This window comes from Arachis hypogaea, chromosome 15, assembly GCF_003086295.3.
Source record: "Arachis hypogaea cultivar Tifrunner chromosome 15, arahy.Tifrunner.gnm2.J5K5, whole genome shotgun sequence".
Taxonomy (NCBI): Eukaryota; Viridiplantae; Streptophyta; class Magnoliopsida; order Fabales; family Fabaceae; genus Arachis; species Arachis hypogaea.
The window spans coordinates 2,933,244-2,948,037 of NC_092050.1; the positions used below are offsets into that span (position 1 = coordinate 2,933,244).

Consider the following 14,794-nt stretch of genomic DNA (forward strand, 5'->3'; position numbering starts at 1 on the left):
TAGTTCTCTCGTTCAATTTCTTTTCAAAATTTTTTTGATAGTCGAAAACTTTTTATAATGGTCCAATAACAATATTTTATTATGATATATGTTTATTTTGTTCTTTTCATTTTGTATTTTCTATTTTATTTATAAAAAAACACTTTTTTGTTTTTTCCTTTAGTGTTACCCCATTATACGACTATGTGATATATTTGTGGAAAGTTTTTTATTATCAAAGAGACTATCACTAAGAAGACTCAAGAAAAGGAACTAAGTAAAAAATACTATATAAAAAAATATAAAGAATCTCTAATTTTGTAAACTCTTGGCTTCGACTTTTCTTATTATATTCTATATATATATATATATATATATATATATATATATATATATATATATATATAAAAAGAAAGGAAACGAAAGAAGCATATACAAAAAATTAAGATTTATAAATTTATAATTACATAAATTTATTAAAGATGATTACATAAATTTATAAATTTCAAGAATTAAACAAATTATTCATTAATTTATTGTTTAACTAAGATTTATATAACAATTATTTCATCCAAAAAACATAAACAACAATATTGGAAGTAATACAAAATTTTATTAATACATTGAAAAAAATATAAACATAAATCTACAAGTGATTCTCTACGCAAAAATATTAAGTTGATGAAAATTGCTAATTATTACTGTCTAAATTAGTTGTCAATTTGGTATATGTATTGTCATAATTTAAACCATCAACTTTATTTTTTACAACGTTGTTGTTTATGTCCTTTTGCTAAAGACATGTTATCTTCTTATGTCTTTTTATCTGGCAAACACTACAACATTGTCGCTTCTTCTTAGATAGTTGTCTTGAGTCTATATTAATTTGATGCACATATAGATTGCTACTTTTAGCCATACTTAACTAGGGTTGCTTATTACCTTCATTTGCAGCCTTGTTAGATTAGTACATCTTCATAATAATGTTACGTATTTCTTCAAATTTTTCAGGGACTTTAGTTGCAACAGCAGTCAATTGTTTAAAAAATTCCATCAAGACACTTTGACGACTAATAACACTAACATTCTTGGTAAACCCACTTGCATTATTGAATGCTGATTTCACCTTCTTTGTCTATCTATCCAACACTAATGACCAAGGAATCTTACAAATATCTCTGTCAATCAGAACTTTCACAATATGTTTGCAAGGAATTTTAAATGACTCCATTCTTAAACAAGAACACGTGAAGATCATTCTTTCTTGACGAAATTCAACCATCCACAAAAAATTGGGCCTCCTATGCTTACGCACAATGTACTTTGAGCAATTATCGTTATTCTCTATGTTTAGCACCTGCATTGATCTAGCTCTAGAAAAAAATGACTAAAATAATAGAAATATCTCATAAGTGTATACCTCGACAACAAATCTTTCTAGCATCTTTATATAAGTCTGCATCACAGACACCCCACATGTAGATACATGATCAACATTAATTTCTTTAAAGCGCAAGTGTGCAACACACTTTTGAAAATGCTCTACAAAACTTGTCAAATCTTACCGCAACCCTACATACTTTGACACAACTGAGTGTAAACCTTCACATCTTGAGATAGTTCTAAAATCAGCAAAAAACTTACCTTTTATATATGCAGTAGTCCATATATGCTTCTCTTCATACATGCTTTTCACCCAAGACTTATCCTCAACGCCAAATTTTTCAATTAGTTGAACCCACTTATGCTTAAACACGAAAATCTCGTAGTCTTCCAACATGATTTTTCTAAATTTAGATGTAAATCATGGATTTTCAATATTACTAGACACATTTCGAATAAGGTGTTTAGAGCATAATCTATGTCTGGCATCAAAAAATACATCTCTTACTACATTCCTAATCGCCATGGTCCCATAAGGTATTATTGAGATCAGGGTCTTACCCTTCATTGCAAACATGAGTTGACGCAAAAGTCAAATATATATATTAATAGTTTCGTCCATAATTAATGTGACAGCAAAAATAATTATTTGGTTGTGGTGGTTAATCCCGCTGAATATGACTAATTGACAACTATATTTGTTCTTTTTGTATGTGACATCAAAATCAATAACATTCTCGAAGAGTTGGTAGTTTAGTTGACTAATCCCATCATACCAGAACAAGTTACGTAACAAACCTCTTGAATCATGACATGCCTTGAAATATAATTGTGGATCCTTTAAACGCATATCCTCCAACTTCTTCAACACCTGCATCACTAGGAACTTGACGCCTTTGTCGAGCAATTTCATTCTACACATCTCTAGGACCATAACCAACAAATTCATACCTGCCTACTTAACTAACCAGAAGATCAAATATTTGTGAAGTGCTAATCCCAGACTTCAACATGTTCATCATTTGCATAATATCTATCTCTGACATTTTTCTATGGATAGACAACATAGCACTGAATTGTGTATCCAATAGATCATGGTTGTGTTCGTCAGAGAAATAAAAAATATGCTACCTTTGAGTTTCAAGTATAAATTTAACTTCCATTCAGACTTCACACTCAGTTCTTGTTTTTAATCCAAACTCCTTCTTCCTATTTTTCATCATATAATACTTTTTTTTCCTAAACCTTTGCTGATGATATAAAAACTTTTATTTGTAAATATCGCCAAGCGTATGAAGGTCATGGGATAAATCATCATAACTTATATGTACCATCTTTGCCAAGTCACGCTACTTAGCCACCGACATCCAAGTTACCCAGCGAGCAGTATAAGTTGATTCACAATTAAGTCCACAAGTCTCTGTAAAGTTTGAGAATTGAATTTAAATTTAAATTGAGTATCATTCTTTTGCACAGTGCAAGAAATACTCCTCATGGACAAAGAGCATACATCTTAGTTAATTATTATAGTTTCATCATCATGATCCAAATCATAGAATTAGCATAATCATCTTCACACTTAGGCTCATGGCATCATCTTAATCATCATAAATCATAATAAGTGTAAAGTCCCATAATGGAGACAAAAAACTTTTATCTCATGAAACACTTGGCCTTGACATTCATAAACTTTTTCAATAAAACTTCCATAAGATGAGGCTTTGTGTCTAACCTAGGAAAAACTTTTTTTTAGGACACTTTACCATACTACTATGTTTATAAATCATGTTTCCATCTTGGCTTTAAAGTACTTTTCATATTAATCAAGTCACTATAAATAATTTTTGATATAGATGAAGTCTTTTTTCTTAAATCCTTAACCATTGACCTTTGAACAAGAAGTACATAACATGATTTGTGGATTATAAAAATCCTCTATAATGCACTCTCATGCTTATTTTGGTAGCACTTATATGACATCACTAAGGTTTCATGGGTATTATATTAATTTGACACTTAGAGAATGATCCTAAAACATTAGAATACCAATTCTACTTGAAATCAGTGTTTTCTGCAGCAAATCATATCTCTAACTTAGAGACCCGATTCTTCAGATGCTTTATTTATTATTATTTTTTTGAAGAGTAAACAAGCTCAACACACTAAGTGGATCATACAAGAGACAAAACATAAACTTAAGCAACACCTATGTCATCTCCGACAAAGCCATCAACAATATAGATTGCTTTTGTACCATTCCTTTTAACAGCAAAACGACCTAGCAACACAATCCACTATATCTGTTGACTTGTTCTAAAAAATGAACTCGTTCCTACATAGCCAGATATTCCATATAATTGAGAAGAACCCCATTAACCATATTTTCTGCGCATATTTCCTCAAAGACATTGTCCTCCAGCTTTTAAAGTGCTCTTTTATGGACGGATGCCCCATGCACGACCCATGTAAGTAATCCACGCGCACCACACCTGCCATGCATACTCACACGTAACAAACAAATGTTGTACAGTCTCCATTTTTTTTACACATAACACAGATATTATCACTTTGTTCAATGATACCCAATCTACTCAATCGATCCTTTGTATTAACTAGACCTACAAGCACAAACCAAGTAAACAACTCTACTCGGGAGCAATAGACCTTTCTAGATTCCATTTGTTAACTTGTAGCTGAGAATATCTTCCGTCCAATACCTGCACAAATGATTTAATAGTATGAACGTCTTCCTTATCAAATTTTCACACTACTCTATCTTGTGCGCCTTCTATCAATCTCACAGCTTGCAAGGTATCTAGAAGTTGGTTCAAACTGTCAGTCTCCCATTGGTGAAGTTACCTCCTCCACTGAAAATTTCATACCCACTCTATCTCATCCCAAAACCTACCGTCCCCAATTACGGATCCTTTGTTATTTGAAATCAAGTAGAGCCTTGAAAAGGAGTCTTTCAGCTTTTCCGGCTGTAGCCATGTATCTTTCTAAAATCTGGTTGATCTGCCATTACCTACTTCCATAGCCAGACCGTCAATCATCTTTTGTCTAACATGTTGCTCTTTAATTTATAAGTGACAAATATCTCTCTCCGGACCTCCTTTTGTTGGTATAGTTTGAGTAGACAATAACTGTCCAGGATTTAGATTATTGCAGGAGCACACAACCTTCTTTCACAAAGGATAATCCTCCTTAGAAAATCTCCACCACCACTTAAACAATAAAGTGATGCTTTGTTCCCAGAGATACTATTGATTCAAGACTCTCCAATGCTATTAAAATATTATTAGAATAAAAATGCTACTTGTACAACAAAATTCAGTCTTTGGTCAACCTTTAATATTATTTAATTATTTTTTAATTAAAACATATTCCTATTTGTTAAGATACACATTTATATTTAAGATTAATTTAAATTTTAAAAACTAAAATTTCTCTAACTTTCTACCCACTTCATAGTTAGTTATTATTTCATTCTTCTATGTTTCTTCTCTCTCTGTAATACGATTTTCTTCTTTCTTCTATTCTGTTGTAATATTCCAATTCAAATATGCAAAAAAAAGATTCAAGGTCGGTGCATTTAGAACAAAATTAATCCCTTACTTATTGCACCTTTGATAAAATGCAGGATCTATTTTACGATTTTTTAGTGACAAATGGTTGAATATAATTATATACAAAAACTATTTTTAATACTATAACAAACTCTAACAAATTGAATGACATAACTTAGAATTTTCAAAAGATTCAGAATGGTCGTAATTTCTTTTTCAATTGTAATACATCTAAAATTATTAAAGTTATACAAAAAAATATTTTTGAAACACATCCAAAATTATAAATCTAAAATTTAACTTTAGACATTAAAAAATAATTATAACACATCTAAAATTATGAAGTTATACAAAAAATATTTTTGAAACACATCCAAAATCATAAATCTAAAATTTAAATTTAATCATTAAAAAATAATTATAACACATCTAAAATTATGAAGTTATACAGAAAATATTTTTGAAACACTTCCAAAATACAGAAATTGTACATGCAAAAATAATTTAACATTGCAATATATATAAAATTCTTATCAGGCCATTTTATTTGATTTTTTATTTCAAAAAAATAAAAATATATACAGAATAATAAAAAAATAATAGTGTCAAAGACACATCCAAACCTTAGGTAAGTTTTCAGCGTGGACGAACGGCGACGTTGATGCGGATGAATGGCGACAAAGAGGAGGAAGGTGGCAACGAAGATGAACGCGGAAGAGGAAGGTGGCGCGGATGAACGGCAGCGGAGGATGACTTCTTTGGGTTTTCGATGTGCGCCTCTGAGTTTTCGATGTGCGCCTTTGGGTTTTGAACGTGGGACAAACATGACTTGAGTGTTTTGTACGAACTTAGTTAATAATTAAATGGTTTAAGGTTTATTTTAGAATTTTAAAATTAAAATTTTAAATTTTAAATAATTTAATTTTTAGATATGTATTTAAATTATAATATATTAATAATTAATAATTAAATGCATTAAATCTTAAACAGAAATTTAAAATTTAAAATTTAAAATTTAAAATTTAAAATTTAAATTTAAATTTTATTTAATTTATATTTTGAATGTGTATTTAATTTTAAAAAGACACTAAATTTATTTATAATTTTTAGATATGTTTGTTTTAATTTTTTTAAATTATTGTAATAAAAGGCTGAATATTATACCATTTTTAAAGGATACCTAGTTGAATTGTTATTAGAGTTCTTAGTAGTTGAAAGTTAAATTAGTAATGACTAGTAGTTAGTAGATACATATTTATGAGATTAGTTGGTAATATCTTATAAATAGAGTGACTCTTGTATCATATATCAACAACTTTAATATAACAACTTTATATATAATATTATTTTCTTATTCTACTCTTTTTCCAGAAATTTAACATGGTATCAGACCCATCTTAAAGAGTATAAGCCATTAGTGTAAAACCAGATACACAATCATTGGCTTATCTTTTTTTAGCCAACTCTCATAGGCCAATTAGTATATAATATTTGTCAATTTGCTATGTAAAGAAGTGTTTTGATACTATTTCAATTAAACACTCCTACCTATGCACTAAAAATGTGATCATGAATATATAATGTCGTATTTGGTAGTCCCAATAATAACTAAAATTCATTCCCAATAAAATCGAAATTCTTTGACAAATTTAATCAATATTTCAGACATGTCGAATTAATAAATAAGTGATAGAAAGAGAATACATTTTTTAACAAATTGTCTATATTATTTTACGACAAATATTAGACCATTTAGTTGGCTCACCCGCTAAACTACGCCCGCTCTTATTCATGAAATTTTGATATTTTTCACCTCCAAACAAACACTAAAATAAAAGAGTAGAAAATATCAAAATTTTTTGGTACATAATATTTGTTAATTTGCTATGTAAAAAGTGTTTGATACTATTTCAATTGAACACTCCTATCTATAAATTAAGAATGTGATAATGAATATATAATCTAATTTTTGGTAGTCTCGATAGTAACTGAGATTCCTTCTCAATAAAGCCAATTAAAAATGTGATAATGAATATATAATCTAATTTTTTGTAGTCCCAATAATAACTGAGATTTCTTCTCAATAAAATCGAATTTTTTTTGACAAATTTAGTCAATATTTCAGACATGTTTGAACTAATAAATAAACGATAAAAAAAGAGTACGCTTTTCAACAATTTGTCTATATTATTCTACGATAAATATTAGACTATATGGTTGGCTAACTCGCTAAACTACACCCGGCTCTTACCCATAAAAATTTGATATTTTCAATGTTCTAACAAACACTAAAATAAAAGAGCAGAAAATATCAAGCTTTCTTGGTGGCTATCCCAAAGATCATATAATCATATACTATTATTCTTATTAAATGGCCAAATTCAAGTTATAACTCGCATACAAATTAAATATCACGAACCCACGTAAAAACAAAGATCTAGAAATATCATTTATTTTTTCAAAAAAAATATCTTTCTCATCATTAAAAAAATGAAAAAAAATCAAACCTTAACTGTGCTTTGGTAACAATTGGATCACACACAGTGACGGATTCATAAAATTTTAAGAGTGAGGGCAAAAATATATATATTAAAATAAATTTTAGTAAATATTATTAATTATATGAAGATACAAAAATTAAAAAAAGTTAGTGAATAGTTTCATTCTTAAAATGCTATTTATTTTATATAATTTATAAAAAAAATATTTCTAAAACTTGAACTTAAAATATTTTAATTAAATTATAGATACCTTATTATCCTAACTAATTTTTTATACATATTTAATAATAAAAGACTGAATTAATTAGCATATTAGTGCCTAATGATACTCTAGGATTTATAATTTGAAACTAGAATTATATATAAATAATAGAAAAATTAAATCTGTATATAAAAGTATGTTTATATAAAATAACAGAAACATAATTCACAATTTTTTTTTAAAATAATTAAATTTGTTATATATTTTTTAATTTAATTTTGATATAGTGTTAGACGAAAGATTTTATGCATCTGCTTAATTATGTATTGTAATTAAAATATTTTTTTATTACTATTTCTAAAAATAAAAAAATATTCTAAAATAGTAAATTAATCAATTTATTTTAAAATTTTTATACACAACAAAAGTACATATAATAGAACAAAAGATAAAAAATAAGTAATAAAAATAAATAAATTAAGAATAAAATAAAATATATAAAATCATGAAAAAAATAAAATATTAGATTAATACCTAAACTATAATTGTTTGAATTAAAATTTGTAATTAAAAATATCAAAAAGAGAAACAATAAAATTAGAAGACACATAGAGTCATGGAGAGCTATATAAAAAAAATAAAAAATAAAAAATTTATTTTTCGATGAAGAGAAGATGACCATTAGACAAGAAATAGAAAAAAAGTTGAAAATATAAAAATAAGAAGAGGCTTTAAGGGAATAAAGGAGTGACGACACAAGAATTAAATTTGATTAGGTTAAATAATAATCAAAATGATAGAAAAATAAAAAAGTAAATTTGGAACTTTAGCTAATTGAGTTTAATTTATTTGTAGTGGGGTCATTTAAAATTTGAAATGGGGGCATATTATATATAACTATATTTTTAAAAAAAATTAAAAACACCATGGGGCAATGTCTGGTCTAGTGCGCACCATATTAAGTTAGTAAGTTACCGCAAAACACCGCAGGATACGCCGCCCGAACCACCTTTGCCGGGAAGATTTTCGATGCTTCACCTTAATGGGTCTCTCATCTTATAAACTGCTCACTCTTCCTTACTTTCTTTGATGTGGGACTAACTTCATACACTCCTCATACTTGTAACACTAACAATCTCTCCCTCAAGTGTGAATCTTCACATCAAGCATCAACTCCCATCTAGCTCCTCCACCAACCAGAATGAAGAACAAGATAAGAGGAACACGCAGTTTAAATTTCAAGCCGATCCAACAATGAACAAATAAGAAACTGCCATTTGAAATTTATTGCTTTGCATAAAAATGGAAATTCTGTTTTTTTCTCTTCTCTCTCATTTTGGTGGCTACACTCTTTCTCTCAAAAGACCTCAAAATCTTATTAAGGTTGTGGCACAATGGGTGCAAAGTGACACCCTCAAAATGTTGGGCTTGGACCTCACAAAGGAGAGAAAACCCAACAAATCTCCCCCTTCTCGACAAGGTAGAGGCCCTCGTTATTCCGGCAATCAAACAACATGTTTACAACATGTTTGTTTCAAACTTATCTCTTGACAATACTTTTGTCATCATATCAGCACTTTGGCTATCACACAACAACACATAACGGATTTCGGGGAGGAATCAAGTGAGAGAACATAAGATGAGAAGACACCACATCCAACTCAAAACCTTAAGATAGTAACTTAATGGGTCTCTCATCTTATAAACTCCTCATTCTTCTTTACTTTCTTTGATGTAGGACTAACTTCATACACTCCTTACACTTGCAACACTAACAATGACATCACTAAGATTTCTTGGGTACTGCGTTAATTTGACACTTAGAAAATGATCGTAAAACATTAGAGTACCAATTCTACTTGAAATCAGTGTTTTTTGCATTCTATAGTGAAGCAAATCTTATTTCTAACCTAGAGAGCCGATTATTCGGATGTTTTGTTCCAGAGATACTATTGATTCAAGACTCTCCAATGCTATTAAAATATTAAGGTTAACCACTAAAAATGTCTCTAAATTATTCAAACGCTGACAAAAAATGCACTCGAATTTTACTATCGACAAAAATTTCTTTAAATAATTTAAAAACACAACAACAATACCCAACAGTAAATATATATTTTCAAAAAATGCCTTAAAAATTGAATTTTGATGTAATTTTTTACAAGCATAATTAAAAAAAAAGAGATATTATTATTCTTAAAATTTGGTAATTTTTTCTAATTATATATATTTTTTGTGATTTCTTAAAAGTATTATTAGTTGTTAACAAAAAAATTACAAAAAAATATATACTTAAGAAAAATTACCAAATTTTAAGGATAATAATATCTCTTTTTTTAATCATATTTACAAAATAATGTATCAAAATTCAATCTCATATATTTTTTGAGAAATACATATTTAATGTTAGATAATCTTGCAAAAAAAATAACATTAAATATGTATTTCTCAAAAAATACATTAGAGATTGAACTTTGATGCAATTTTTTGCAAGCATGATTAGAAAAATGTGATATTATTATTCTTAAAATTTATTAATTTTTTTTAAGTATATATTATTTTGTGATTTTTTAAAAGTATTATTGGTTGTTAACAAAAAAAATTATAAAAAATATATACTTAACGAAAAATTACCAATTTTTATGTATAATAATATCTTATTTTAATAATCATTCTTGCAAAAAATTGTATCAAAATTCAATCTCTAAAGTATTTTTTAAAAATATATATTTACTGTTGGATATTGTTGTTGTGTCTTAAAATTACTTGAAGGCATTTTTGTCGAGAGTAAGATTCGATTGTATTTTTGTTAGCGTTTAAATAATTTGGAGGCATTTTTTGTGGTTAGCCCAAAATATTATTAGAATTGTTAGCAGATGGGAGTTAAATTAGTAATGACTAGTAGTTAGTAGATGGATATTTATGAGATTAGTTAATAATATTCCTATAAATAGAGTGACTCTTGTATCATGTAACAACAATTTCAATCTAACAACTTTACATATAATATTTTTTTTTTGTTCAGCTCTTTTTTCATAAATTTAATATAGTATCAGAGTCATGGTATCTTTCTTAAAGAGGACAAGCCATTAGTATAAAACCAAATAGACCATCATTGGCTTATAAAACCAAATAGACCAAATCTACCAATTGATATATAATATTTGTCAATTTGTTATGTAAAGAAGTGTTTTGGTACTATTTCAATTGAACACTCCTACCTATAAACTAAGAATGTAATAATGAATATATAATTTAGTAGTTGGTAGTCTCAATAGTAACAGAGATTCTTTCCTAGTAAAACCGAAATTCTTTGGCAAATTTAATCAATATTTCAGATATGTTGAATTAATAAATAAGTGATAGGAAGAGAGTACGTTTTTTAACCATTTGTCTACGTTATTTTAGGACAAATATTAGACTAATTGGCCGACTAACCCAGTAAACTAAGCCCCTTATTACTTATGGAAGTCTGATATTTTTACGTCCAAACAAATACTCGAATAAAAAAAACAGAAAATATCAAGATTTTTTGGTATATAATATTTGTTGATTTGTTATGTCAAAAAGTGTTTTGATATTATTTTAATTGAACACTCATACCTATAAACTAAGAATGTGACAATGAACAGTGACGTAGTCAGAAAATTTATGCTAGGAAGATAAAATAGTATACATTATTATCAAAAAATATATTAATTTAAATTAAAAAATAAAAGTACACATTAATTATTTGAATACAAAAACAAAAAACAAAATTACATATAATAAAATAGAATGAAAGATATGTTTTTAAATATTTTTTATTATTATTTTTATAAATAAAAAATATATTTTAAATTAGTGAATTGATCAATTAACTTTAGAAATTTATATGCAACATAATTATATATAATAAAATAGAACGAAAGATAAACAAATAAATAATAAGGTTCACTAAATTGAGAATAAAATAAAATATATAAATTTATCAAGAGAATAAAAAATTAGATTAATACCTAAATTATAAATATTTAAATTAAAATTTCTAATTGAAAATATCAAAAAGAGAAACAATGAAATTAAAAGATACATAGAGTCATAAAAGAGTTATATAAAAAATAGAAAATTTAAAATTTATCTTTTATAAAGAGAAGATGACCATTAGAAAAGGAATAAAAAAAGAAGATTGAAACTAATAAAGAGGATTTAAGAGAATAAAAAAGTGATGACGGTTGAAATTTGAAAATAGAAAAAAACTAAATTTAAAATTAAAATGATAGAAAAAAAGTAAATTTAAGACTTTAAATAATTGAAATAAATTTATTTATAATTGAATTATTTAAAATTTAAAATGGGAATATATTATATATATATATATATAAGAGAGGGGTAAATGTTCCTCAGGATACTATATGGGTCCGACCCTGATAATGAATATATATAATCTAGTTTTTGATAGTCTCAATGGTAACTGAGATTCTTTTTTCTGTAAAGTCGACATTTTTGACCAAATTTAGTCAATATTTTAGACATGTTGAACTAATTAACAAGTGATAAAGAGAGAGTACATTTTATAATAATTTGTCTACATTAGATAACTGACTGACCCGCTAAATTATGTCCGCTCTTACTCATAGAAATTTGATATTTTTAATGTTCAAACAAACATTAAAATAAAAGAGTAGAAAATATCAAACTGTTTTTGTGGCTATCCAAAAGATCATATAATCATATACTATTATTCTCATTAAATGGCCAAATTCAAGTTGCAACTTACATACAAATTAAATATTACGAACTCACATCAAAACAAAGATCCAGAAATATCAATTTTTTTTTCAAAAAAAATATCTTTCTCATTATAAAGAAAATGAGAAAAGAATCTAACCTTACGTGTGCTTGGTAACAATTGGATCACACTGGATAAGAAATATGTGTTCACGAATCCTCACCATCCTCACTTATACAATGATCTCCTTATACCCTATTTCATTTATTAAACCTCATCTTCATTTGTAACAAAAAAATTTTATAAACACTACTTAAATATCTCAACAAGTACCAAGAAAGAAGAATAAAAGAAACAGAAGAAAGATGACAACAATTTTTACTATGACCCTCTCAAGTCCTACTAGAGTAATTGCCAAGGGAGTACAGACGCCTCTAAAGACTCAAACAATCAAGTTTTCACCCATATTCAAGCTCAACAAGAGGTGGCCTGGTTTAATTGGGTCGGGCCGATCATCTTCGATCCAACCTGTTCGTGCAGCCCCGGATAAAATATCAGAAAAGGTAGAGAAGAGCATAAAGGATGCCGAGGAGAGCTGCACCGATAACCCGACCAGCAATGAGTGTGCAGTTGCTTGGGATGAGGTAGAGGAGCTGAGCGCGGCGGCGAGTCATGCGAGAGACAAAAAGAAAGATTCGGACCCGCTTGAGAATTACTGCAAGGATAATCTAGAAACTGATGAGTGCCGCACCTATGATAATTGATGAGGAGGGCGCTTTCATTTCAGAGTCTGTTAGGTTCAAAGATATAAATAAAGAATGATATCAATCTTTTTATGTAATTGTTTTTAAATTTCTGTTACATGCATGAGTTGAACAGATACCATGTACTCTTAATTAATTGTTTGTATTGAAGCATGATAAACGAGATTATTCCATATAGCATATAACCTAGCTAAGTTGTTCTTATCATTTGTCATTTGTGGGGTTTACTAATTGATGTACTCTTAATTAAATCATAACATTTTCATTCATTAAAAAATTTCAAATTATTAACGGTTTTAATGTATTAAATTATTTTTTTAAAAAAAGTTATCTTTATTTTTGTGAAAAAAAATTAAGTTTTGATTGAGGTGCACTCTACTATATAGATTGGAGTGGTATAGAGAGAATATAAATTTCTTTTATAGTTATTTTTTATTATCTTATTGTTATTCAAAATGTGGATTTTACCTTTATCAATTTCTCTTTCATCATATTAAAGGAAACATCTGTAAAATTACATCTGTACCTTATAATTCACCTTTGATTAATAGTAAGATGGAATGAGAGGATGATAATAATATTCATGATGTTGGTGGTATGGTTACGAAGGCTGTAAGAAAACTTGGTGGAAATAGGATGACACTAGCAAAATTGATTGTTTGGACGATATTAAATTAATAAAAATTGTTTTAGTATATTTTGTAAATTTTTAATAATAAAAATAAAAACACTAAAAAAATATTTTTTTAATTATAATTTATATTTTTTTAAAAAAATAATTTTTACATAATAAATAGTCAAAAAATACTTTTATTTTATTTTACTTAAATATAATTGATAAATAAAAAAATTATATAAAATATCTAAACATAAAATTATTTTTATTTTTATAAAAAATTATTAATTTTTTTTTTAAAAAAATATCCTCAAAACAGGCCCTTAATCAATGGAGTCAAATCTGTATTAAGCTTCCTACTTTTGTTCACTTACACCTAATACATGTGGAGGTTGAAAATATGATATATAACTATGAGCGACATATATATGCATGTTCACAAGCATGTCTGGAAACACCAAGTCACTAAATGCACAAAATTCTGAAACCATGAAATAAAGGGTTGTTTGTCTTGTTACAAATATATAGCTATTATTTGGATCTGTTGACAAAGCTTAATTAGTAATTACCAAAAGTTGAAAAATCGAACCACTTATTTAACCAATAAAATTAAAAATTTAAAGATAATTAAAATTTATCTAATGTTCAATTAGATATAATAAAATAATATATATTATTTATTTTAAAAAAGTAATTTTGTGTATTTTATTATTTTAAACATATTTGTTGAGTTTGAAAAACTCTAAATTATTATGATGATCAAATATTAATTAAAAAGAAATTAAAATACAAAATTGTTAACTTAATTGTATTGTAATGATAATTTGGTTAATTAACAATTTTGTTGTGTACAGATTTTGTGACTGGACCAAAAATTAAACAAAACCAATGTAATGATAATATTCAGCTTTGTGCAAAAAATGCTATATGATATGTGGTTTAATTATTACTATGTTAATTGGGCCAGAAAATTATTGAACAAGCCCTTGTTACTAGACCAACAAGGCTTGGTCCGAATTGAAAAGAAAGAAAGAAAGGGTAGTGCATGTTTGGTTCGGTTACCCACTCCCCT

General features: G+C 27.2%; 1 protein-coding gene across 1 annotated transcript; it reads left to right on the top strand.

Annotated features, from left to right (window-relative positions):
* Positions 1-12,725: 12,725 nt before the first annotated feature.
* Positions 12,726-13,106, top strand: LOC112747583 (calvin cycle protein CP12-2, chloroplastic-like). The gene has a single exon (XM_025795671.3). It carries the CDS (start codon positions 12,726-12,728, stop codon positions 13,104-13,106), a length of 381 nt encoding a protein of 126 aa, XP_025651456.2.
* Positions 13,107-14,794: the final 1,688 nt, after the last annotated feature.

Coding starts and splice junctions, on each gene's coding strand:
- LOC112747583 (XM_025795671.3), top strand. CDS start 12,726: ATGACCCTCTCAAGTCCTACTAGAGTAATTGCCAAGGGAGTACAGACG.